This window comes from Pteropus alecto, unplaced genomic scaffold, assembly GCF_000325575.1.
Source record: "Pteropus alecto unplaced genomic scaffold, ASM32557v1 scaffold21, whole genome shotgun sequence".
Lineage (NCBI taxonomy): Eukaryota > Metazoa > Chordata > Mammalia > Chiroptera > Pteropodidae > Pteropus > Pteropus alecto.
This window is the reverse complement of record NW_006436282.1, coordinates 10,093,129-10,119,783: the sequence shown is the minus strand read 5'-3', so window position 1 is coordinate 10,119,783 and position 26,655 is coordinate 10,093,129. Positions and strand designations below refer to the sequence as shown.

Sequence of the window (26,655 nt, the reverse complement as noted above, 5' to 3'; positions counted from 1 at the left end):
TTAATTGTGTAGGGTTCTGCCAAAGTGCTTTGCAAAACATTAGTACTGAGGTTGCAATCTTAGCAGCAACATAAAATGCTTATTTTTCACGACCTCCTTTAAATTGGCTATCTTTAGCAAATTCTATTTTTTGTCCGATATGAGAGATGAAAATCTATCCCTATCATTTTTATTTGCAAGTCTCTGATCAATTATAAACTTAAATATGGCATTAATTAGATTTACTTTTCTATAAACAACAGAAATGTACACTGACGTATCTAAAATAAAGTTTACTGGAAAATTATGAAGTTGCTCATAAAGTTAATGGAAAAATGAAGAACTGTTTCAGAAAAGACAGGGATCAAGACAATTTTAGGAAACAGAACAGCAGTAATAAAAGGACAATGGACCATGGGAATTATTGCTGAGAGGAATTGATTCTAACTGCTTTTGGTACACTTACTCTCTGTTCAAGATTCAAACCCCAAAGAGAAGCATATTTATTGGTCTCGTTTCCCATGCTAGGACCCTAGCTAGTTTGCAAATGGGACATCTCGACTGACCGTCTCGTCAAGATTGAATCCAAATAGTTTATTTCCTCAAAGGCAAATGAGGATGCTATAACCTGGGAATGAAAGATGAATTCTTGGTGGGAATAAACAATAAGAGTTCACCACATTCCAGTCACTGGGCTGTCCATTATCCCTTCTTTTCTAAACATGTAAATTGAAAACAATTATATCAGTCAACATATTGCTTCTACTAAATAAATAACGAAAAACATACTCTTATACTCCTAAAATGGAAACAAACCAAGCTCTCATATACTTACTATAGTCGGCTTCAAACAAGTTCTGGTTCTTTCGAAATATCTCTGGAGATGACTATTGTCTCCACTCTTTTCATCAATTTAGTCAAAAATAAGGAAATATAAGGATAAAATTTTAAAAGATAACTAATTAAACATTATTTTTAATAATATAAAGAATGAAAACATGTCAAGTCTATAGTCCTGGTTTTGCAAATGATTGAAAATTATAGCTGAAATACAAAACATTTTTCCTGCCTATATGTCAGCTCTGCAGAAATTTTTATGCAGCACAGTGACCTAAGTATTTTTACCTGCTAAATCTGAGACTTTGGTAATCTTGTTTTTACAGGGCAAATTAGTCTCTCACATACCTGTACTGATAGGCATGGCAGTATATGACAGTATTAGAGCTATCTATCAAATATGTCCGGATATTTTCCCAGACCTTGATTTTATTGTTTTTCTTTAACTATAAGTATTGAGAAGCCATAATGATTTATTTCATAATAAACTAGTCAGAAGGTAGATTATTCACATTTTTTTCCTTGTTACAGTAACCAGCAGTATACTAGAAATGACTCTTTTGTTAGCTTGGATATTAAAGTGGAAACAGGGAGAGAGAGCCCTTCCTCACCCCTGCTTACCCATGATTCCCATAGAATGAGTGATAAGCCTCTTAAGTAATGCCACTAAGATTTGCAGTTGTTTGTTACTGTATGTAACAAACAGTAACATACAGCCTTTAATGATTAACCAATGATAGAAGTAGAGATCCTATTAATGCTTCCTATTTCCATTGTATAACAGCAAATCTATTTCTCGCTGGGAATCAAAGTCAATTATAAGTTAACATCATATCTTTCTTTTCGTGTTTGTCTTGTGGTATGAAGAGCCTCAAAATGTCTAGGTGTCAGTTTCAGCTTCTAATTCAATGAAAACTTTATTGTCTCATATGGTAGCATTTTTTGCTTTGGGGTTAAAACATCTAAACCATTAAAAAAAAGAAAGTACAAATTGGTAGTTACAAAATAGACATGGAATGTAAGGTACAACATAAGGAATATAGTCAATAATATAACTATGTATGGTGCTGAGTGGGTACTAGACTAATCAAGGTTATCATTTCATAAGTTACATAAATGTCTAGTCATTACACTGTACACCTAAAACTAATATAAAATAATATTAGATCTCAACTATAATTGAAAAATAAAAACATTGTTAAATAAATAAATAAATAAATAAATACACTATATGATTTCAAAACCAAGGGGATGGAAAGCAAATTTTTGAAAGTAGGTGTATTAGTAAGTGATACAGAGAGAGATTTAGTATAAGGATTTTGCATGTTAATGGAGGCTGACAAGTTCAAAAATCTATAGAATCGATGTTCCAGTTTGAATCTAAAGGCTGATAAGCTGTTGTAAAATTAGGAAGAGCCATTGTCTCAGTTTGAAGGCTATCAGGCTGGAGGATTCTCTTTCTGGAGTAGGGTTAGAATTTTGTATTATTTCGAACTTCAACTGATTAGACGAGGCTCACCCACATTATGGCGGGAGGGCAATCTGCTTTAAAGTCTATCAATTTAAATGTTACTCTCATCCAAAAACACCTTCACTGAAGCACCCAGAATAATGTTTGATTACTATCTGGACATTCCATGGCCCAACCAACTTGACACATAAAATTAACCATCACAGAGGGTCTTAAGTGTAATTGTAAGTTTCTTTACCCAAGCTTTACCTCGTGGTCCCAGAACCATCTTTTTTGACATAGGTAAAGAGCATCTTATAGTTCAGAGCACGCACAACACCGTATAAGTGTTCCCCACTTATTCAAGAGACCAAGTCTTCAACAGGCTATGTCAATATTCTATTAACTAACTACTTCTCCCTGATAAAATATACAAGAAGGCCTTTTAAGTCCCACAGGAATCAGCTTACTGCCTTTATTTTCCTCTATAAAATAAATTTTTTGATGGGAGGCAGCAATATGTGAGACACTATGATAGTGTATAAGGCATTCAGTAAGGCAATTGCTAAGACCAGTGACAAAGACATAATGGGAAGGAAAAATAAATCTAATTGCTAGAATAAATGTCTAGTTCAGTGAGGCAGATGGCCGCACTTCCATTATGGAAAGGGTCCAGTGAATTTAGGCTTTTCCTAAGTAGCTGGGAGATTCCCTTGAGGTACAGTAACATATTGGAATTCACTCGTTGGTTCCTTTGATGACAGTTGAGTATTCCGGAGTCAGTAACTACCCTTCTTGTTGAAGATAAATCGGTGTTGTTAACCTCTTCCATTGTTTCCACAAACATGAACATGTGCTTTTAAAACACTCGCTGGGAGTAACTAAGCATAAATGCTGACTGGCATTCCTTTGGGACATCTATAGTCCCAATAGATATTCCTTCTGAGAAATTCGGTTGTATAAATTTACCTTTCATCACTAATTCTCCATTCTTGTTCTTTCCAAGTCCGTCATAGTATAAAATATATTATTAGCAAGCACTGTGAAATTTGTGTGTTTACTAAACTCTGGGCATCATTCTCTCCAGAAAAGGTAGACAGAAAATCTTATTGTTTGAAATACTGCCCACTTGTCAAAATGTGTTCTTTTCTGTCCTCAAATTACTCTCAGTGTAGTTGTACTGCCACAGCTGTCTACTTCTTGCTACTTCTGATATATCATGAAGCATCATTGGTAAACGAGTTTTTTTTTTATTCTAAAATGTTGGAATGGAGAAATCTCTATGTGAGCATAGGTCTAAGTTGAAGGAGAAGTGGAGAGTGCAGCCAGAATTAGATTATCTGAGAGTTGGGCCCAGGTACTTGAATTTCTTAAAAGCTCCACAGCTGATTATGTCGAAGAAGCATGGAGAACAACTGATTTAGTAGATCCATTGCTGTATAAATAGGTGTTATAGGCCATATTGATATGCTACAGTTAGAGTAACTTCCTATTTAAATTTACAACAATCACTGTAAATTCTTAAACAACCTATTCATTTCTCGTACTACCATTTTTGCAAATTGCCATGTAGGGATGAATCAGCAACCCCCCTTGGTGTCTCCAAGATTAAAATTCAGATTTAAACTCCAGAGAAAAAGTGTCTCATTGCCCTAGCCTTGGCCACATGCCTACCCCATTGCTTGGATCAATATAGTTGGTTTGCTTGTTAGATAGACCTATCAAAAATGAATTCATCAGTATGTTTCCTCACAGTAAAATAAGTCCAAAAGCATAGATGCTCCAAACATTATTTTTTAAATATACTAAACTTTTATATTTCTTATATGAAACTTATGTACTTTTATTTGCTCACTTTCCTTTTGATTTGTGTTTTTCATGTTCATTTTAACATCCCATTGTACAAATATTAATGTTATCTTTATATCTGTTGCAGATGTTTTCTTCTAGTTTGTTCTGTGTGTTTTCAATTTATATATTTTTTGACCATATAAACATTTAATATTGTCATCTACTAATTAATTCTATGCTGATTTTGTTTTAGAAAAACCTGTTTACAAGCCAAGATTACTGAAATGTTCCTGTGTATATCTTTTATTAATTTTACACCTTATTTTAGATTTATAACCTTTAACCTTTAAAGATTGTATTTTTCTTAGAGATGCATTGATAGATTAGGGTGAAGTAGGAATGGAACACTTTCTTTATGTCAGATTGAAACTTAGTGGTCCCAACAAAAGCTATTCATTCATCCACTGTTTCATCACTGATTTGACGTACTTCATATATAATGAAATGATAGATATATTAGAGTATTTCTATCGTTTTCTTTGCTACATTAATCTATTTTCTGATTCTTAAAATAGATTGTTTTATATACTGTGACTCTAATTATTCTCTCAAATTTGAGTGACATTTACTCTCTCCAATGTGTTAAGTAATGTCTCAAGTTTTTCAAATATGAGTTTGCATAGAATTGCACTGAATTTCTTGTTTCATCTTGATTACTATGGGTATATGCCCTGTTTCTCTCTGCTACCAAGGCGCACACTGCATCCCCAGTGGCCTACCTGCACTTCTATTAGACAGTTGTTCCTCTGTTGTTATCCTAAGGGCAAATGCCACAGGCAGCTGTTCTGAATGGGGACCCTGGCCAGACTATGCTGTAATCCTTCAACTAATCTCATGGCTGACCTGCTCACTTGCTATCACTCCTCCCATCCCTGTTTCTATGTATGCTGTCCCTGATCCTTGGTCTGCCAGGAGAGTTCCTTTTGCAGTGGTTCCCTTTAATGCATTGCTTTGTAAATTGCTCTTTTCTGTAAGGTCTCTGTACTAATCTAATACCCATTGTGATTTAATTTTATCACCGTTTCTGGTTTATTACTTTTCCAACGCTACAATATTCTTTTTAAAAATATATATATACATATTTTATATATATATAGATATATATATAGATATATAATTTCATAAGCCACCTTGAGCCTGCAGCTATTCTTTTACTTTTCTTTTTTTCCCCAATTTATCTTCTTTACCACAAGAAATTTTAAAACCATTTTGTATGCATCCCTTCTCTCATCCTTTCTTAATTTAATTTAATTTAATTTAACCAATTTGTTTATGGAGTAGAAGCTTTTCCTGATCTATTGAAACCATGCTAATTCCTAGTGTGAATTATCTGTTAAATACCAAAACTCTCTGGTCATTTCTGTTTTTATCTCTAATTATTTTCAAGACAGAAATTGGTGTTTGTTTGCATTATATCTCTTTATCTAAATTTTCTCATTCTGATTCTAACTATTCTATTTAAAGATGTCTGAAACTAAAGTCTGTGCTATAAAAGTTGTCTCTTCTTGGTGATGCATGCTGTGATATAATTGAATAAATTATTCGTAGGTACAAAATAGTTGGAAAAGATGAAATATAAAATATATATATACTGGTCTTTATAGAATAAGTCTTTTTTTCACAAATTAATATAAATATGCACATCTCTAGTTGTTATACCAACTAGTGACTTATGAAAAGTTAGTATCAAGTCTTTTGTATACTTGCGACATTGCTTGTTTCCTTCTGACTCTAACCTTCATGGAAGTACAGATGATGTATTCTCATATTATCTCTAAAATATTTAAGTAAAAGATAACTATTTATTGAATTGAGATAAAATATAAATCTTTTTTAAAATATGTAAATTATTTCCCAGATTGTTCAGCATGATTAAGTATAGTGAATGTGAGAAAAGTGATTTATGGAACTTTTTGGTTTATCTACCTGAACTAAATATAAAACATATATAATTTTAAAAATAAAATTTAATATTAACCTACAGATTCACACATTCCAAGTTTTATACATTTTTCCATACTGAAGTCTTAGAATAATTCTCCTGTTAAAATAAATGTATAATTTAGAAAAGACATAGCAGATTCCAGAGATTTCATTCCTTTTTTAATTTAAAATCTCATTTTATACTACAAAATTTCTACCATATTTTATTTAAATAAAATCCTTCTTGAATCAGAATTTATGACTTATTACATATTTCTCATGTTATGGAACTTTGTTATATCAGAGAGCTGAATAAAATCCTCAAAAGCCTAAGAAAATGTCTTTCAAAATTCAATCCAGCTCTACTGAAAATTTCCAGCAAAAAAATGTTGCTTTGTTAATGAAAAAGTGAAGCACTCAATTCACCCTTTAATCCATAAGATTAATCATAAAATATTATGCAGATGATTTTGTGAGCCTTCCCCAATTAAATGTGTGAGCATAATTCTTTCTTTGCCTTGACCACTAGAGTGATTCAGTTTGAAAGTTGACGTTTGCTTCTATATTAAAACCGCATAGATTAGTAAAAGTAGCAACAAACAAACAAACCCATAACTTGTGGCTACAATTAACAAAATTATAGAACTGCTTCTTTTAAAGAATAGTTTCCCATTTCAGGTATTACAATTTCTGTAGGAACTTTCCACGTATACCAACAAATACATAATGAATTTAAAAGATGTTGAAAATCAGAACTTTTATTATTCATCTCACAAATAAAGGAATAGTAGTTGGTTGAATAGCAATTAGACTAAAGATCCATGTTTTAAATTCTCTTGATACAATAAAAGATTTTTTTTTTCTTCTGGTTGTGGGAAAAAAAAATAATTAATTTGTGTATATCCTTTAACCTGTTTCTTATTTTATTCTACAAAAGTCAAGTTTCTAATAAATAATATAAACTATTTTATTTGACTATCCAATTTGCTGTATTATAAGCCTGTCCAGCAAGTTCCCTGCCTCAGCTCCAGGCAGTTAAATGACAATGAGTAAAAATACATAAACTCATAGTAAACGATTATCTCAGAATCCTTTAAAAATGATGCTGTAGTAACTTGCTCCTGTAATTTAATTAGAAAGAATAACGAGGAACAGTATAGTCTAAGCTCAAATAGATTATTGATGCAACAACTACGTAAAAAGTGAAACGGTAGCTTAACAACAACAGCAACAACAACAACATAAATTGATTCAGCATATATTTATTCAGTGGCTACCAGATGACAGGAACAAGTCTTAGCATTGCCTACGCACTTTGAACGAAGCAGACACCACTTCCTGCCCTCATGACCTTATGTTTTAGTGGAGGAAGACAAATTAAACTAATAAAAATACATTATGTCAGCAGAGAAGGTGAACAGAATGGTCGTGAGTGTTCTGTTGTTGTCATTGTTTTAAATAGGCTGATCAGGGAAGAACTCACTGAGTATAGACCTAAAGGAGATGAGAGAGCAAGCCATTTGGCCATTTCATAAAGAGCATTTAATGCAGAAGGAAGAGCAAGAATAAAAGCATCATGATGAGAAACTATTTGACATGATTGGGAAACATTAGTAAGAAGGCCAAGATGCCTGGAGAAGAATGGATAGCAGTAGCATATTAGAATATTACTGAGGGGCCAGATAACATAGGGTCTTAGAATTACTGTGAGAATAATATTTCAGTTTACCTAAGACTCTTTTGGTCTATCCCTGGTGTTCTAGCATCTACTCTAATTTAATAATGAATTCTTCCAAGTTAATTTCTTTGAAAGGTCAGGGGGTACATATAATTTATGGTTAAATGAAAACTATCGTATTTTTCACTTAATTCTTTACTTCAAAATTGTTGGTCAGTTCTGTTTATGTCATAGTCATGTAATTTACAAACTTAAAAGAAATATTTTTAATTATATTTCCAAATATATACATATATTAGTACATACATAATAGATGCATATACATAAGTACTTTGAGAGATGGAGACACATATACATGACCATAAATTTGACTGCATATTTGTAGCACTAAATATAGTACGTAAATTTAGTGAGTTGATTTAACTCCCTTCCATTCTAATGAAGAAAACTCTTACATTTACAGATGAGAGAAAATAACTAAAAATCCTCCAAACCCCAAAATAGTTGTTTTATGTCCTTCAGTTACTTTGCTTTTAAATACTAATTTCTTTTTATATATATTTAAAACATCCTAAAAGGGTTACTATTTTCTATATACCAGAATAACTTTTATTTTAAAGTAAGGTCTTTATAGAAGTGTTTTACTATACTAATAAAATCATAAATAGTTTCAATAAAAGGTCAAGTATATTTTAGCTAAGTATTACTTGGTTTTTATTCATTCAAAAATGACTTGAGAGAATTTGATATTCCTTTTAACACATTAATTTTCCAAAAATAATGTGCACTAGTCAAAAAAGGAACACATATTTAGACCACATTACAGAGCCTATTGTTTACTGATTTCTTTCTAACTCATATTACATTTGGGAGACTATTAAATTTATGTAATGAGATGATATCATAGATTTTCCAGAAATAAATGTTCTCTCATTTTCTGTCTCTCATTCTTTTTGTCATTTCTCTCTGCCTCTCTACCTTTCTTTGTCTCTCTTCTCTTTCCTTCTCTTCTAAAATACACATATGTGTAAAAGATGTTTTTGAGATTTCCAGAGACGATGACATTAATGTTTCAATTACTATTGATTCACTGGAATACATATTTTTTTAAATACTCTGAAAGTTATTTATAGCTATGATGATAATAGAAATAAATTATACTAAATATGAATTACCCCACCCCCAAAAGTGTAAATGAATCTTCCATAAAATATCCTCAAAAACTATCTGAATTTTTTGAAACGGGTACATTTTATAGTTTTCTAAACTTTATAATTTATTGGTAAAATAGAGTACAGAAAATATGAGATGGGAGGACATGGTTATAATTAGTTTTACTTTAAGCAGAAATGATAGGGGAGGCACATTACAGTTGATGACAAGTCATCACTTTGAAACTGACATTATCCATATTCAGAGAAAAAGATTAAATCCAACCCCCACCAGTTTTGTATTATAGACTATAGAAAAAACTTTTTTCATAATTGCTTCATGCATTGTTTTTACAAAGTGGCTGCAGCAACAATAATGCTGTCAATGATACCAAGGTATATATAGATGCAGCCTGGGTACTTGAAAATAAGGTGGATGGTATTAAGAATTTGTTTTCTATACTATATAGTTTCTAAAACAATAGTAACATTGCCAACCAGAAAAATCACCTGATTTTAGTGAGACAGTTGTGAAGACATCTTATCTTGTAACTGTAAGGATAATATGCATCTGTGTACATGCAAGTATGAATATGAATTGAGCTGAATTATAAGATATAAGCATGCTTTTTATCTGGCTCAGAACACTTAAATCAGAATGCAGCCTTTTCTTAAGGCAAGCTCTCAAAGTAAACTATTTTTTTCTAAACAAATTGGAAGGAAAAGGAAGAAGAGAGTTGATGACATATGATAAAATCATTTTTGATCTTTCAAATAGTATTTCAATAAAAATAATACAAATATGTACAATTGTGACCATTCATTCAGCATTATTAAACTAATAATATTTATGAATCTCACACTGCTTTCTTCTAAGTATCAGATAGTATAATTTTATAATATATAATGTATAGTATGTATACTGTATAGTACCCATGCATTTATTTATTTTCATGTGTTTAATCTCATTTCTAACTGATATATCCAAATTATATTTGAATGGCAGTATTATTACTTTCTTGGAATAACAAAATATGAGATTAGAACATAAAGAAATTCCTACATATTGTCATTTAAGAAATTTGATTATAAGACACTTTCCACGGTTATGGAATCAGTACTGCAGTTTCTCTCCTTTCTTAAGTTTTCTTGGTGTGCTTTTAAAATACTGCTGTCAGGCACAAATGAAAACTTCCTAAAATTTTAATATGTTGTATCTTAATACTTATTAAAATTGGAAAGTAGACTTCTGAATCTTAGATGAAATGTTTTAATTTGCTTTGTTGTATTAAGCATCATAATATCACCACCCGCATTCTTTTAGGGTGTAATATAGTGATGACTGTACTGATTGAACAAATGTGATAAAAAAGCATTTGACACAGAGCTACTAAACCCACTCATTAACACAGGGCCTCTTTCAAATTTAGCTACTGTGAATAAAAATTAAATGCTCTGGGAGAGCATTCATGACCAACATTGAAGCCTCAAAAATAATTAATTCACTTCATTAAATTATTGTAAGTTTTAATTTCAATGAATTTCCATAAAAACAACACAAATAATTTCTGGAACCATGCATAATTACTTCATTGCAAAATGTTTATACTTACTAATTCTGCAAGTGAACCTCTAAAATTGATAGATGAAAAGTATAGTATACATTACTAAAGTTTCCACAAATGAGCATCTTTCCAGACACTTCATTCCCTCATCCTCTCTGTTAGGAACACTGATGTTATAAAGTCGAAGCGTCACATCTACTGGACTTTACAGCTTAATGGGTGAAAAGTGAATGCCCACTCAGAGTCTTGCCTTTTGACTTTGGCCAAGTCTCACAGATTTGCTCATTCTTAATCAGAGCTGTGTTCCTCTGCAGTTTCTGTCCCCAGTCACATAAGCAGGTCTTTCATTAATGGCTACATTCCAGATTGGAAGTAGGAGAATTCTGCTTGCTGTTCTTCCAGCTTTCCTTGTCTCTTGGTGACGATTTTGCCAGAATACTGGGAGTAGGAGAGGTGGAGAAAGAGAAGAATGTCACTCTGATCTATAAAAAGTATATATAACTTTTAGTGAAAGGAAAAATAATTAAATCAATAATAACCTATGGATAGTATAATGTAATTTTTTTACATACACATATTGTTTATATCTTAAAACAGATGGTGTTAATTCCATTTTAAAGATAAGTAAACAAATGCTCAGAATGATTAAATAGTTTTCCATGGCTACTATTCAATGAATGAATGAAATAAGGAATGAATGAATTTCTAGGAAAAACAGCATGGATTGAGTGGAAAAAGAAGTTTAGATAGAGAGGTCAATTTTTCAATCCATTTAGCAATCAATTTATAGAGAGTAAGCTGGTCTGACAGTCACATGGGGTTTATGTTTGGGGGTAGGATGCTGCTGAAGAACCAATGATGACAAATTTTAAAGAAAACAAGAATGAATAACAGATGAAACATCATCATGGAGTAGAAGAACAATGGTGAGTCAAATGGATGGTTAGGTTTTCACCAGAAACAATTAGCTCTATGGTAAAATTTTTAGCCACTGGCATATTTTGAAAAATTTTTGTAGGCTTCAAAAACAAAAAGTTTGAAAACTGAGGAGATATACAAGTTGATACAGAAATATAGCTAACAAAAACTGATTTAGAAAGAATTAGAAAATAAGAATTTTTTTCAATAATTATTAAAGGAATTAAAGCAATTATTTAAGATCTTACTATTTTAAAAAAAGGAAATCAAAGGTACACTAGAAAATGTTCAGTTTATATGCAAGTTCTACCAAGTTTAATGAACTTCTAAAATTATACAAATGCTTCCAAAATATAAAAATTGAAGGCATACTCTGCAATTGATTCTTATGAGAATAATTTTGATAAAAAATTAGAGATGATATCAGGAAGGAAAATAGTCTATTGTGTTCATGAAATTAGCTGCAAAACTTCTAAACAAATTATCAAACCAAATCCAATTCTCTATTAAAATATTAATGAACAATGTCTAATTTAGGTAAATGAAAGGACCGTGAGGATGGTTTAAAAATGCAAAAATATATAAATATACATTCCTATATTACTGATTAAATGGGATTAACCATATCAACATCTTAAAAGATGCAGTAAAAATTAACATTGATTTATAATAAAAATGATTACTATAACGGAAGTAAAAGGAAATTTTATTAACCTTATAAAAGTTATATCACTCAAAAAAAGAAACAAAAAAGAAAATCCCTATAACAAACATCACTCTAAATAGGGAGATTCTGGAACCACATCATTTAAATTTAGGAACAAAATATGGAGGTTCTCTATGAATACTCCAATTCAATAATGTATTGGTACTCCAGCCAGCAAAATAAGGGAAAGAAATAACAATTATTATAAAAATTGAAGACCACTAATATTACCATTGTTATTAGTATATGAGACAATTGTTTACATGGAAATTCCAATGGATCTATAAAGAAGATATAGGCAATAGAAAAAATAGGAGTAATGTGTCTATCTTTAAGCTATCTATATAAAAGTCAAATATATATACACCGGCAACAAAAACATTAAAACTAGTAAATAATTTTTAAAACATTAAAAATAACACAAACTATAAAACGACTAAGAATAAATCTAATAAAATATATGCAAGATCTGTAAACAGAAAATTTAAACTTTGTTAAAGAATATCTAAATAAATTGGACAATCCTATATTCATGGATGAGTAAACAACATTATACGGATGTTATTTCTCTCAAAATTGATCTATAGTCTTAATGTAACTATAATCAAAATTATGATTGGTTTTTCTTTGTTTTTATTTTTTATTTTTGCAGAATATAAGTTAACTTTAAAATGAATATAGGAAAGAAAAGAAGGAATAATATCCTAGATTCTTCATGCTCTATGAGATATAGAGCTATAGTAATTATAAGCTTTATAGCTTACTATAAAGCTATAGTAATTATAAGAGAGTGATACTAGTACAGAAATGGACCAATTCATAAATAAAACAGAATAGACAGTCCAAAAAGAAATGTGCTCATATATGGAAATTTAACACATTATAGGGCTTGCATGGTAGAAAGTTGAATTATTCATTAATGAAAAGATGGATTAAAAAAACATGGAGAAAAATTTGTGCACAACAGATGAAAGAAGGGAGAAAGAAAGGAAGGTAGAAAGAAAAAGAGAGAGAAGAGTTAAAGGATCCCTATCTCACACTACCCCAATAGAATATTGTAAATATTATATTATATTATATTATATTAATATATCATTTATATAATATATGCAATATCATGCATATTATATATATTTCTATCTGGTGGTGTTATGGTCTAGGATATATCAATATATGATCCTAGGCCATAACAAATATATGACAGTAGATCATAACGAATGTATAATAGACCATAATACCTATCTCATAAACACCATCACATAAAATTTCTTGATAAAGTAAAACTGAAGTAAAACTTCTTTGGGAAACAAAAGTGTATAGGTAAACCTTATTCCAAAAGTAGTACTGCCATGAACACTAGGACGCATGTCCGGTGATGCAATTTGTATAAGAACATAAAATAACTAACCATCCAAATGTCCATTGACATTGATTTTAAAAAGCATCTTCACATAAATGGTATTTAGCAGTAGAAATTAAATAACTTCAACAACACTTGAAGAGAACTTTAGCTACCACATGAATATATATTAGTAACAATGCTAAGTGGAAAAAAGGCAAAAGAAATCAAAATGCTGTTTATGGCATGCACATGATAACCCAAATAGTGCTCACAATGGTGAATGTGAAGGTGGGATGCTCTAGGAAAAGAGCACCAAAGTATAAGTAAGTTACTGCAAATGTTCTACCCTGGGCATGGGTAATTGGTACATTGTGATTGTGTTATACAAAATATAAGCAAACAAACTGATAATAGACTGGAAGAAAATATTGCATCATGTCTAACAAGGTAAATATTCACAGTGTTATACATAAGAAAATACATGAAAATTTCATATTCTAAGTATGCATGGTGCTCATAAGATGGTGGGGTTTTAGTTAACTTTATTTATATTATACTTATGCATTGTATTACTTTGACAGTTTTTTCTAATGATGCTAATTTAAGTAAAAAATATCACTCATAATGCGTAAAGAGTTTATAAGATGATTTTTAAAAATGACTCAGTGAAAAAGAAGGGCACGGCTTTAAGATGCAGTTCACAGAAGAGGTCACACATCTTCTATAATTCTGCAAAAATACACTCAACCCAGTTGTAAACAGAGATGCATGATTTCACAATAATAGCATGATGCTGTTGTTCATAGTTATTGAAGAAATATAATAAAGTTATTTATATGTATTGTTTTGGAGTCACAAGGAAATGGACACATATCTTCTACAGTACGAGTCATTCAGTGTAATTTGATGATATAGTGGATTTTTTTCCTTCTAGAAGATTAGCCTTTAAAACATGCACATGTTCACATAAATGTACTTGAAATTATGTTAAATACAATACTTATTTTTTTGTTATAGTGAAACATTAGAAATAGTTTAAAAGTATATGAAGATAAATGGTTTATTAAATCATAAAATGTACACCCTACATAATGCATTTACTTATAAATCATGACATACTATATGTGCTGACATAGGAAGATGTCTCAGATATTTTTAAATAAAAAGACACACATGAATTGATAGGATGTATAGCATAATGTCATTCATGTTAAAAATATGTAAGTAATAAAATTCATATGTGTACATTCATATATGTAAATATACAGGAAAAAATCTTGGATGATTACATATTATATTATTACCAGTGATTTTTTTCTAGTGCAATGGAGGTAAAGAGACACATTTCAAATATTTATGTCTTGCTCCAGTTCTTTCATTGCAAGAAAATAGGCATGTATGATTATTTAACTGGCTGCAATACTTGCCTTTGTAACTTTTTCCTTGGTAGATTGAATTAATATGCACACTACACACAGTAGCTTCAGAAGCAGTGGGCATTTATTTCAACTGACCCAGCAATTAGGTTTGAGTGTTCCTGCTTTTCAAACATTGTGGGCCAGGTGGAAACACTGGGAAGCCGACTCCTATTTGCAGATCATAAGTCTGAGGGAAACACTGAAACGGTTGCCTAGAACCTCAAAAGCAGCCTGATCAGTTTCTCCCAGTAATGAAGAAAGCAGAAAACCCTCAAAGACATATTTACTGACAAAATAGTCACATTTATCTATTCAAAAAAGAATTTTTGATTAATAAAAATTATTAAATGAAATAATGTAGTATATGTCACTCTGGATTATGTTAACTGCAGATAACATCTGGGAGAATATCAATAAAAATTACAACTTATAAATTTTGTTTTTTCTAACTTTAGAGTTGATAAAATAAAAAATACATATGTATTATAGAAACTAGACTATATAATTAAAATGTTTAAATTAAGATGTCAATACTTTTAGAATTTTGTTCTAGATAAGAACTTAATATTTTTTAATAAAATCATTGAGATTTTACAGTTTCCATAAAATAAAAATATTTTTCATTAGGTGAAATTCTATGAGTACGAAACTAAAAAAGTTCTAATTTTAAAATATCAATCATGTACCATCACATTCTTATTTTTCAGGTTAAACTTTTTCCGTGATGTTTCTGACTTCAGAGTGTTAGCCTGCGGTGGAGATGGAACCGTGGGGTGGATTTTGGATTGCATAGGTAATGAAGACACATATTTAACATGGCTGTGGTGAGAGTGATAACTTTAAAATCTGTATATTTTCTTTATTTTATTAATGCATTGATATCATTGGATGCTACAGTGATATAATTGGAAATCCGGCATGTTGCACATAATTTACTGGTTTAATTTATTCTGTATTTTCACATTTTAATTAACAAAATAATTTACAAGTATCTAGAAATCCTTCTTTTCTAATCAATCTCTTATAGCATTTTCTAAACCCGCAGTTATTTTTAAATCAGGCTCTAAAAAATCCATTTGTTTCTTTGCCCAAGAGAGGGAGCCAAAGAGGATGTTAGTATTTGCAGTAAAGTCTGTCAAACTACTTATTTTAAGTATGCGACCTCAAAACCTTACCGTATGTGGATATTGATATCATAATCACCAATTACTTTTATCATCATGATAGCTAATTTTTATTTATCATGTCTAATAGCCTTGTGATAAGATTTTAACCCCAATCATCTTAATTCTCGCCAATCTTTAACAATAGAGATAGGGAATCTAAGGCTTGACTAGTTTAAATAATTAACAAAGTCTTGTAGCTGTGGAACTGACAGAGCTAGGATTAGAACCTACGCTTTAACCTTATTCTATATTGCCTCTGTATTAAAATTTTAAAAGCTTCATTTTTATAAGCTAACAAAACAGATAAAAGATAGACACGTATCACAAGCAAAGCTTCAGATAGTCAGAAAAATTACCGGGTTTTCAGAGACAGTCAGCTGCCAGAACTGATTACTGGTCAGTAAAATAGATTATGTATTGGCCTTTATGAGGAGATAAATCTAAAACAAATGTTCACTTCTTTAGTTCTCGTTTTAGTTACTTCATGACCAGTTCTTTGCTAAATATAGGCCTTTTCACAAAAAGGAAATAATTTACTCAAAAGATATTTTACTATGTATAGAAATTGAAGCAAACTTTTATTTAGTCAATGCAGGTAAGAATATTCTCTTTTCATAAATATGAAAATATTCAAATTAAAAATGAATACAAGTTGTCAGCACATTTTTGGTAAGCATCTTACAATGTTTATCTACTAACATTTTTGTTAAAAAAGAAACCCCTGAAAATTGTATTCCTTGGCCTTCCAATAAAAAAAATGTAAATATTATTAATATGTTATATTTATGAAAATACCAGAATTCAATAATTGCAATAATTAGAACATTGCTTGTACAGTGTCTGAGGACTTGTGAGAATTTTAAAGTGGAAATAGTAAGATATTATTTGTTTGTTTTAATCCTCCTCTCCAAATCTAAGCTTCGGCTATTAAACTGTGTGATACAACCTTAAATAATGTATTTCCTCCCTATTCTTACCCACAGACACATACTGCCTTTGGGCAGCTGAGAAGAGAGAAAAATAAAGTAATATGTTTGTGAGATTCATTCAAGTCATATAATTATTTAGACAAAAGTATATGGAAGTTCAGTGGCAGAGATCTTTACTGCCCGAATTCAAAGCACTATATCATGTAAAGTTCAATCTCAAAGAAAACCTTCTGATATTATGGTTATCCAGCTCTCATGTTGTATACTTTGATACAGAGCAGCACCGTGGGTGGGAACAACACAAAAATATTGTGAGCACTTCACTTTTAGAATTGAGTGTTTTTAAAATATTTTATTTCTAAAAGGAAAATGTACCAAGAGTTGATGTTACAAAAGGACTTTATATAAAAACCTACCCTTCCACTCTGGTGACACCCATATGTGTATATTCCTACACTAGGTATACCTGTATCCTTGTGAATTTTAATAGAGTTAAACTCACCACAATTTTTAACTGGGTTAATATATTTACAAGACTTTCCTCATGTATGAGTCTTAAAAATTCTTGTCACTTTGTGAGTAATGGTTTTTGTTTATGTGTTATAATTTACTACAAATGCATATAGATTAATTTATAATTATATATATATCTATAAAATATAACTTTCTGTTTATAAGTACCTAGAGGAATGCCTTCATTTCACGCCAAGCTATCTTTTTTACTGTTGTTCTTTCTGTGATCAAAATTTTACTGTTTTTTTACTTTTTCAATTCCACAGAAAAGGCTAACGTAGTCAAGCATCCTCCAGTTGCCATTCTGCCTCTTGGGACTGGTAACGATCTAGCAAGATGCCTGCGATGGGGAGGAGGTAAAGCAGCTCCAGCAATAATGAAAATCTTAAAAAAAAAAATTCAGTGCAGAACCCACCACACACCATAAACACTGTATTTCCTTACTGCATGACGACTGCCATGTTCTTTTAGCAAATATAATTGCTGTGAGACATATAGTATATGATTTTGAACAATAATCTGGGGTGGAGAAACAAAGAGTGGACCAAGAGTTAGACTGTCAGTTTTGGGCTTTAATCTGTTACAAATTATAGACTTGATTGGGCAGGCAAGAGTCCAGACTGTCTCTGGTTTCAGGGTTTCTAATATAAGAAACGAGATAAGCATTAGATTAAGTCTAATATTCAGTCTTTTAATCTCTGAGTTGTGTAGTAGAATCACAAGCAAAGAAAAAATGCAAATGCTATTGAATGACTTCTCCAGAAATGAACACATATTTTGAGACCCATTTTACATCAGACAGTGTTTTCTACACTTGGAGTACAGGGTTAAGAATAGAAAATAAAGGCTGTATTCAAAAGAGTCTTAAATTTTAGTGGCACAAACGTCAAATCTAAATTGTGAGACTTCCTACTAACAAGTAAACAGATAAACAGATAACTAATGTAATGAAAGGAAATTATAAGATTATATTCCTCACCAAGGAATATAAGATATATTATATAAGATTATATTCCTCACCAAGGAAATTATAAGATGACATAGGGAGAATCTTATTGGAATAATGACAGGGCCTTATAGAACTGGGAGTAGCCTTTACTTGTAGAGAGGATGTCAAGTTCAAAGGCTCAGAGGTAGGAAATCACTTGACACACTCAAGAGACTCAAAATAAAATTGTGTGAATGGAACAGTGTGAATAAGAGGATAATATTTCAAGAAGAGGTCTTAAATATTTTGAAATATTATTAATAGGCTGTATTTAATTGAAGATACCAAGGGAAAGAAAACCAGATTTTGCTAAAGCAGCAAGAATTGAATCTTAAATATTTTTAGCATCTAAACTCAGAGATGTTTGGAAAGTGTCTACTAAGAGTGTGAATCAGAAGCCCTTGGGGAGCTTGTTAAAAATATAGTGGCCTGTCCTCACTCCAAATATGCTGCAAGGAAATCTCTGGGGCTGAGACCTGGGCAGATGATTTTCTTTTTAAACAAACTCCCTAAGTAACTCTGATTTATAATAAAATTTAAGGAAAATTGTTCCATGAGTATCTGGCCAACTGATGAAATCTAATCTGTTATATGTATGTGTATATACGACAGACAGAAGTGGAGACTTAGTTAAAAACATGGCATATGATCTATTTGTGATTTCTATTAAGAATATAATTTAGTTAAATAACATTGTAAAATATAAGTTAAATCTTAGAGTCTAAAGAAAGGTAAATACGTAGATGATGATGATAGGTAGATGATAGATAGATAGATAGATAGATAGATAGATAGATAGATAGATAGATAGATAGATGGCAGATAGATGATAGATAGATAAATAGATAGAACCATTGCTTATGAGATTCTTTTATTTTCCAGTGGTTATAAATGTGTATTGATTAAAAGGAAGAAAATCATGAATGTAGCTTCTAGTTGGATTCCTCTGGCAAATATGTTTTATATTTGAAAATTAAGACTTTTATTTTTGTTTCCAAACAAATGGCTTAAATCTAACAATTGGTTTATGAGTTCCATTTTGAGCATAATTCAATGATTTTCTTTAAAAACTGTTTTAAAGATATCATAAGTGGTCAAAGACATAGGAACTATAGTGTATGTCAAGGTATATATTAATGATAAACCATCTATAGGTGCTGAGCACGTGTTGGCACTGTTGTAAGTACTAGATATAGAATGAAAAAATAAATAAATGACCCCTACCCTTTTGGAGATTACATTTCCATTGAGTGCACAGTCAATGAATCAATGAACAATGAAATATCGAGGCTATGAAAGGACAAAAAAGATGGTATTTTAGAGAAAAACAGAAGAGAAACTAGGCTAGATGGTCATGAAATTCTCTGAGGAACTAACATTTAAGCTAGATTTAAAATACGAGGAGGGAGAAATAACTCCTGTATCAAAAGAAATGAATAAAGGCTGATGTGACTCTTGAAGCTATCATGGGGTGGTGGATGGGTATGGATGAAGAAGAGTGAACAGTATGAGATTGAAGAAGTGATCACGAGTCAGGTAATGCAGGGGCTTAGTGGTCATGGCAAGAATTTTATTTGATTGACCCTAAAGCACAAAGTAAAACTGAAAGAGTTGCAAAAGCAGCACGACACAATGACATTTATGTTATGTTATTAGGTTAATTGGGGGATGTAAAATAAACTGTTAAGAAAATGTGGAAATGTGAAGAAATTACAGTTTTTTCAAATGAGAACTTTATAGTTGTTGTAATTAAAGAATAGAAGGATTGGGCTAGGGTGGTGGTAATGTGAATGAGGCAAGTAGACCAAGTGGAGTTCCATTTTTGGAGATGGACATAGAATTAGCCAATGGATTGGATAGAGCTTTAGGGAAAGCAAGGTAGCAAGGGGGACGGAAAGATTCCAGAGTTGAGCAATGAGGAAAATAGAAACGCCAGCACTAGAGTTTACTAATAAAAAAAGTGCACTGGAGTGAGATTATTTCTTGCCAGGGGTGAAACTGAGCAAGTTGCTTAACAGATGTTGTGCTTCAGATTTCTAATCAGAATTTGAAGAAAATAAGAGCGTCTGACTCACAGGTTCTTATGCCGAACTATTAAATTATTTTCCCAGTGTGTGCTGAGTACCTTATGTAGTCGTAGTAATTATCATTATGCTTAACATTTAGAAAGGAAAATACTTTATTTAACTAATAATCATTTGATTCACTTAAGGTCACTGAACTATATTGACTTGAAGTTTTCTTTTTTTTACAAGAATATATATTTTATATTTTAGAAAATATAACACTGGAAGACCATAGGATGTCCTTGGGCATTTGAAAAATATGTAATTTATAGTCTCTTTGCAATTTTTCTAGCATTTGTTCCTCTAACAAAAGTTTGAAATTATTGCAAAAAAATACATTGAATGATAAAGTGTAGGGAGAAGAGACAGTTTTAAATGGAGCACACTCAGAAATACTTGTTTTTTGCTTTTTCATGTAATTTTCATTTGTAAAAATTTATGACTTTTTAGATAGATTCAGGCATTATGATAACATCAATCATTAAATAAAAAATAAATATTTATGTTTTAATTTTTTCTCTTAGCCTAGAGTGATTATAGGCTTTAAATAAAAATAATGGAAGCAAAATAGCATCATTTTTTCTGGAGGTAAGCTTTTACTTTCATATCTAGTGAGTTTAATTTGTCTTTTTTATATGAACTTGAGTTCAGGAATCTTATTTATAGTTATAGATTATTATTTAACAAGTTCTCGGGCATACATAAATATAAAACAGGGTATGGATATTTGTAAAGTAGGGGACTACAGTTTGGAATTCTCCTTTGTTGAATTAGTTATGAAATATAAATGTTGTGATTCCCAAAATAGGTCTATTTATTGCTTATCTCTTTATCTTTTTACTTGCCTAGAAGGCTGATTGATGCCAGCCTTTTTTATGTTTAGCCATGAACTCTTGAGAACATATCTAGCAGTAAAGATTTTCAATTGAGTGACCCTACTAGAATATAGCTGTGGTAATTAATATTCACTAAATTAATATCTACTTTGTTCTCTCCTGGTCAACTGTTGTTTCCACATTTTCCTAGTGTTTTTTTGAACCTTGCTGTAATCAACCTGAGATGTAGCTGAGGACAAACTCAATATTTGATTTAAAGCATTATTATTTACTCATATTTCTGCTGGATATGTATGTATATATATTTATATGTATATTGTACTATGCTTTCATACTACATTATTACTATATTATATTAATATATGTGCAAAAATATGAGTTCTGAAAACATTTATTTTCAAACAAGAGTAAAATTTAGAAATTAGGCAAATATATTTGTTTCACTTTTTGTTATTCAATTCACTAGGGAATATATGTATAAAATTTATTTGGAGGGCTACTATTTATTCTGTTTAAAAGAAATAAAAATATTAAGAAAAATTAAACATTTAAAATAAAGATTGAACTATTAGGACACATAAGTTTATGATGTTTAGTTATCATAATCTAGTAGTTTAACAATTTAATGTTTTATCACTGAATACAATTATATACATATTATTATGTATATTCATAGTTTTTGAATTGTGCTATAAAATATGATGTCTATTTAAATAATATGTGATACCTTTAATATTTATACCTGTGTAATCATTGTTGTATACTTTGTTGTATGTGGCAAATAGTGCATAATTATTTTTTAAACCTGTATATGATGAGAAATGAGGTGGACTCCAAAATAGGTATCTTTAGTTTCAGGCTGCCTAGACGCTCTAATAAATAATTGAACGAATACACCATAAATGTGATTTATTCATCTTTGGAGAATTTTGAAATGTTATATAGTGCCTATTCTTTTAATCCAACTAGTTTCCCCAATGTTATGTATGCTAATATCTAATGAGAACTCATAGCCTCTGGTTACTTGTTCAACAAACAGATTATTAAAATGTAGACCAAAATGTAGACCAAAGTTGGACGCAGAGCAAAATCTATGAAAATATAGTTCCAGCTCAAGATATCACTTCAAGTGTGTGTGTGTGTGTGTGTGTGTGTGTGTGTGTGTGTGTGTGTAGAGTCAGAGAAATACTATTTAACTTAGTATAATATTACAAATTCTGATGTTATCATCAGTATCATTATATTGTTGAAGAGGAGAAAACTGTTGAGGGAGGTTAAAAGTGAATGCTTAAGAAAGTAACATAGCCATGATTAGGCTACAGTCTTAACTATAATGTTGTATACCTATAGATACTTTTAAGAGAAAATATAATAATAAAAAATAATGTCTTTTGGGGCCATGTTGACTATCTGTAATAGATTCATTAAAAAGTGGACTTGCTGAGCATTTACTCTAGGGCAGACCTGGTGAAAAGAACTTGTAGTGAGAATGATGCAAATAACTGTATGCAGTGTGGTAGTTTTATGATAGGGCTAGTTTTGAGAGCTATGTTCTGTGAAACTGCATAAAATCAACTAATTTGAAAGGGTGGCTTCCAGAAATAAGTGCTATCAAACATAAAACCCGAAGAGGGAGTAGAAACAAGCCAGCCAAAAGAAAGGGGATGCTCTGTATAGACAGAATAAGACATGATAGGGAAAAAAGTTAAACAGTGAAGGAACTTCTGCTTAATTTAAAAGTTCTGTATAACTAGAAGGGAAAATGCGAGGATAAGGGGGTGATGGAAAGAGACGAGTCTAAAATAGCATCCAGGATTTTTACCTCAGCAACTGGGTAGAGGTTGTTTCTTTTACGAGAGAGAGTTCACAGGAGAAAGATATGAAAGCAGATAATTAATTTCGTTTTGAATATGTTGATATGAAGTTTTGTGGGAATTTGCAGTGGAGATGTTCATTTGGCAATTGACTACTCTGAAAATTTAAACCACAGAAGAGAAATATGATTTGCAAATTAAAGCTAAAAATATTAGTATGAATAAAATAAGATTATAGTTGATTCTTATTTAGAATTTGCTTTAAAATGCATTATTTAGCTATAGAATGATACACAGTCATACACAAACTCAAACTCATGTAAATACAGCTTTTATATTTGGTCATATTTTTTCTCAAGATAGTTTTTTTTTTTTTCATTAGGTTATGAAGGTGAGAATTTGATGAAAATCCTAAAAGACATTGAAAACAGCACAGAAATCATGTTGGACAGGTGGAAGTTTGAAGTCATACCTAATGACAAAGATGAGAAAGGAGACCCAGTGCCTTACAGTATCATCAATAATTACTTTTCCATTGGCGTGGTAAGATTTTCAACTTTTTTTTTTTTTTAACCAATCCTGGATAATCACTCTGTTAACTCTTACACTATGAAGATTAACTGATTATAAATAATTTATCTTTGTGTCAGCAAAACACTTCTTCTAATGGGCTTAATAAAGCTTATGAATTTATGTAAAGTTAGAGTACCAGCAATAAATAAATGTTTCATGTGTTAAACAAAGGAAGAAACAATGTTTTTATGTAATTGGTTTGACTATTTGTGTTACAAAGCGAATGTTAGAATGGTTTATGATAATGGATTAGTTACAAGTATTAGAGTATAAGCTAAAGTTCCACATTAGTGAAAATGTGAAAACAGTGCATCAAATTGACCTTATTTTGAGATCTTTATTATAATATCATTATATTCTACTAGGTTTTTACATATAGACATTATGTTTAAATTTATAGATCAGTCTGAAGTCTAAGAAAAATGCTGCTACTATTCTCACATGGTTAATAAGTCAAAAGGCTACTTTTTCACTTAATTTTTTGAAAATTTTAGACTGAAAGTAAAATATCATTTGACAATTGAATCATTATAATTTTAATCCTTAAGAATTATAAAAGTGATTTTACATATATGTAATATATACATATATATAACCAAAGAATGTATATTATCTGCAGAATTTCATTCTATTTAATATTTCACTCAATATTATCTTATGTCTTACTGTATTCTCTCATGTGCATGCATGTGTGCATACACACATACACACATCCACATATCCATGCACCGACATACAACACTAGTAGACTATAAAAAGCATTGGTTGAGTTTATGAACTTAGGAGTCAAACTACTTAGATAAGAGTCCTTTAGCAACTTTTTTTATTCTGAGTGTCCATTAATTTATCTGTATCATGATGGTTATTTTCTCTCTCATAATTACAAATAATGTGATTATACATTTAAAGAGCCTCAAATAATGGTGCATAATGAAGGTTTAATGGACAATCATTGCTAATACTATATCAATTACTGTTATTTACAAGAAAAATATAAGGGATTTTGATCCATAAAAGTCCTCCTATTTATATTTGATATGAATGTGAATAACATTTTAATGGCTTTATTGTCATATAACAGACACAACTTAATTCACTCATTTCAAGTGAATTTTTTAATGATTTTAAAAATATCCAATTTTAGAGCATTTTCATCAAAATAAGAACTTCATGCCAATTTATAGTTAATTCCTGCTCCTGTTTCCAGCTCCAAGCGATATCTAATCTTTCTCCAAGATTTGCCTTTTATGAATATTTCCTGTAAAAGAAATTATACAGTATATAGCCTTTTACATCTGGCATCTTACGCTTCACATGTTTTTGAGCTACACCCATATGAACTACAAAAATACTGTATTAGTTTTTATTGCTGAGTAGTAGCACATTATAGGAATATATCATATTTTCCATTCATCAGTTGATTAACATTTAAAGTGTTTCTAGTCTTTGAATATTATGAATAATGCCATTATTTTGAGTCCTTTTAGTGAATTTTTTGTTTTGGTTACTGTACTTTTTAACTCCAGAATTTCCGTTTGATTCTCTTTTTATAATTTTTATATCTTTAATCAGTATTTTCTATCTCAAGAGTCATTATTGTTATGCTTTTCTTTATTCTTTAAACATGGTTTACTTTAGTTTTTTTTGGACATGTTTATAGTAGCTGTTCTGAAGTACTTGTCTGGTAAGTCCAACATCCGGAAACTATCACAGAGTTTGATAACAGTTGGGCTCCATCAAAGACATTATTTCTTACAAAGTATATGTCACATTTTCCTATTCTTCTACGTGTCTGATAATTTTTAGTTGGGAGCTAGAAGTTTTATATAATATATTGTAACAACTTGGTGTTCAGATCCTCACATAGAGGTTATGATTGTTCCTGTGTTTGTTTAGTGACTTACCTGGACTAATTATGTGGAGCCTTTCTCCTCTGTGGTGTTATGGGTAATGATGCCTCAGTTTTCAGTTTTATTCTTTTTAATTTTTGTTTTTATTTTAATCCTGGCTTCCTAGGGATCACTCTTGTGTCAGCCTGATTGACCAGAGTTGTGCTCAAACACATTTAGGCAGGAAGTCTTCATCCTTTTGCCATTGGATCTGTGTTCACTGAGGAACACGTACATGCTTCAGGCAATTATTAATATTTTAATATCTGCTTTTATTGTTCAGCTTTTAATATCTGCTGGCCTTTATTTTGTCTCTTCTGTTCATGTACAAGTCCCCTTATTTAGTCAAAGATGTGTAAATCATAAGGTCTTCTTTTCTAAACATGTGTACAGCCTTACACATGCATATGGCCTTTCAGACAGCCAGGGATATGTGGAAATTTATCAAGATCTATTATGGCTGTCTCATTCCATGATCTACTGAATTAATGGCTGCTTGACTCATTAGTTGTTTGTGAGCTCTGACACTGGTTTTCCTTATCCATTTGCCACAGAGATCACTACTGTTTTAGATAGCTCTCTGAGCCATAAATTTTTTTCTTGCTTCTATTCCAATTACAGTCAGCTCCAGGGATAGTAAAGTTGCTTGTTTTCGTAGATTGCCCCACCCTGGTAGAACTACAGTACTGATGGAGTTGGAGGGTAAGGGGGAGCCCAAGGCTGAAACATCACAGATTATCGCTGTTCTTATCTGAAGTTCAGTAGTTATTCTTGAATTAATACTCCCTAACTGGTTGTATGCCTTTGGTCAATTTCCAAATTTCTGTGTGGTCCTCCATAGAGAATAATTTCTCTCCACCACAGGAGACATTTGACAATTTTTGGAGACATATTTGAAGGTCATGATTGAGAGAATATTGCTACTCGCAATTAATGGATAGGGAGAGGTTAGGGATGCTACTAAACAATCCCAGTGCATAGAACAACTCCCAAAACAAATAAGAATTAGACAGCTCAAAATGTCAATAGTGCTGAAGTTGAAAAACCCTGATATCAATAAACA

At 31.0% G+C, this 26,655-nt stretch overlaps 1 protein-coding gene across 7 annotated transcripts in view; it reads left to right on the top strand.

The window, feature by feature from the left end:
- DGKB (diacylglycerol kinase beta) overlaps positions 1–26,655 on the top strand; it is a 586,550-nt gene that overhangs the window by 234,422 nt on the left and 325,473 nt on the right. For all 7 annotated transcript variants that reach the window (XM_006911958.1, XM_006911956.1, XM_025046894.1 and 4 more), the window contains 3 exons: positions 15,526–15,611; positions 17,693–17,782; positions 23,513–23,673. In XM_006911958.1, coding sequence (XP_006912020.1) covers positions 15,526–15,611; positions 17,693–17,782; positions 23,513–23,673 — 337 coding nt within the window. The remainder of the gene's footprint in view (positions 1–15,525; positions 15,612–17,692; positions 17,783–23,512; positions 23,674–26,655) is intronic.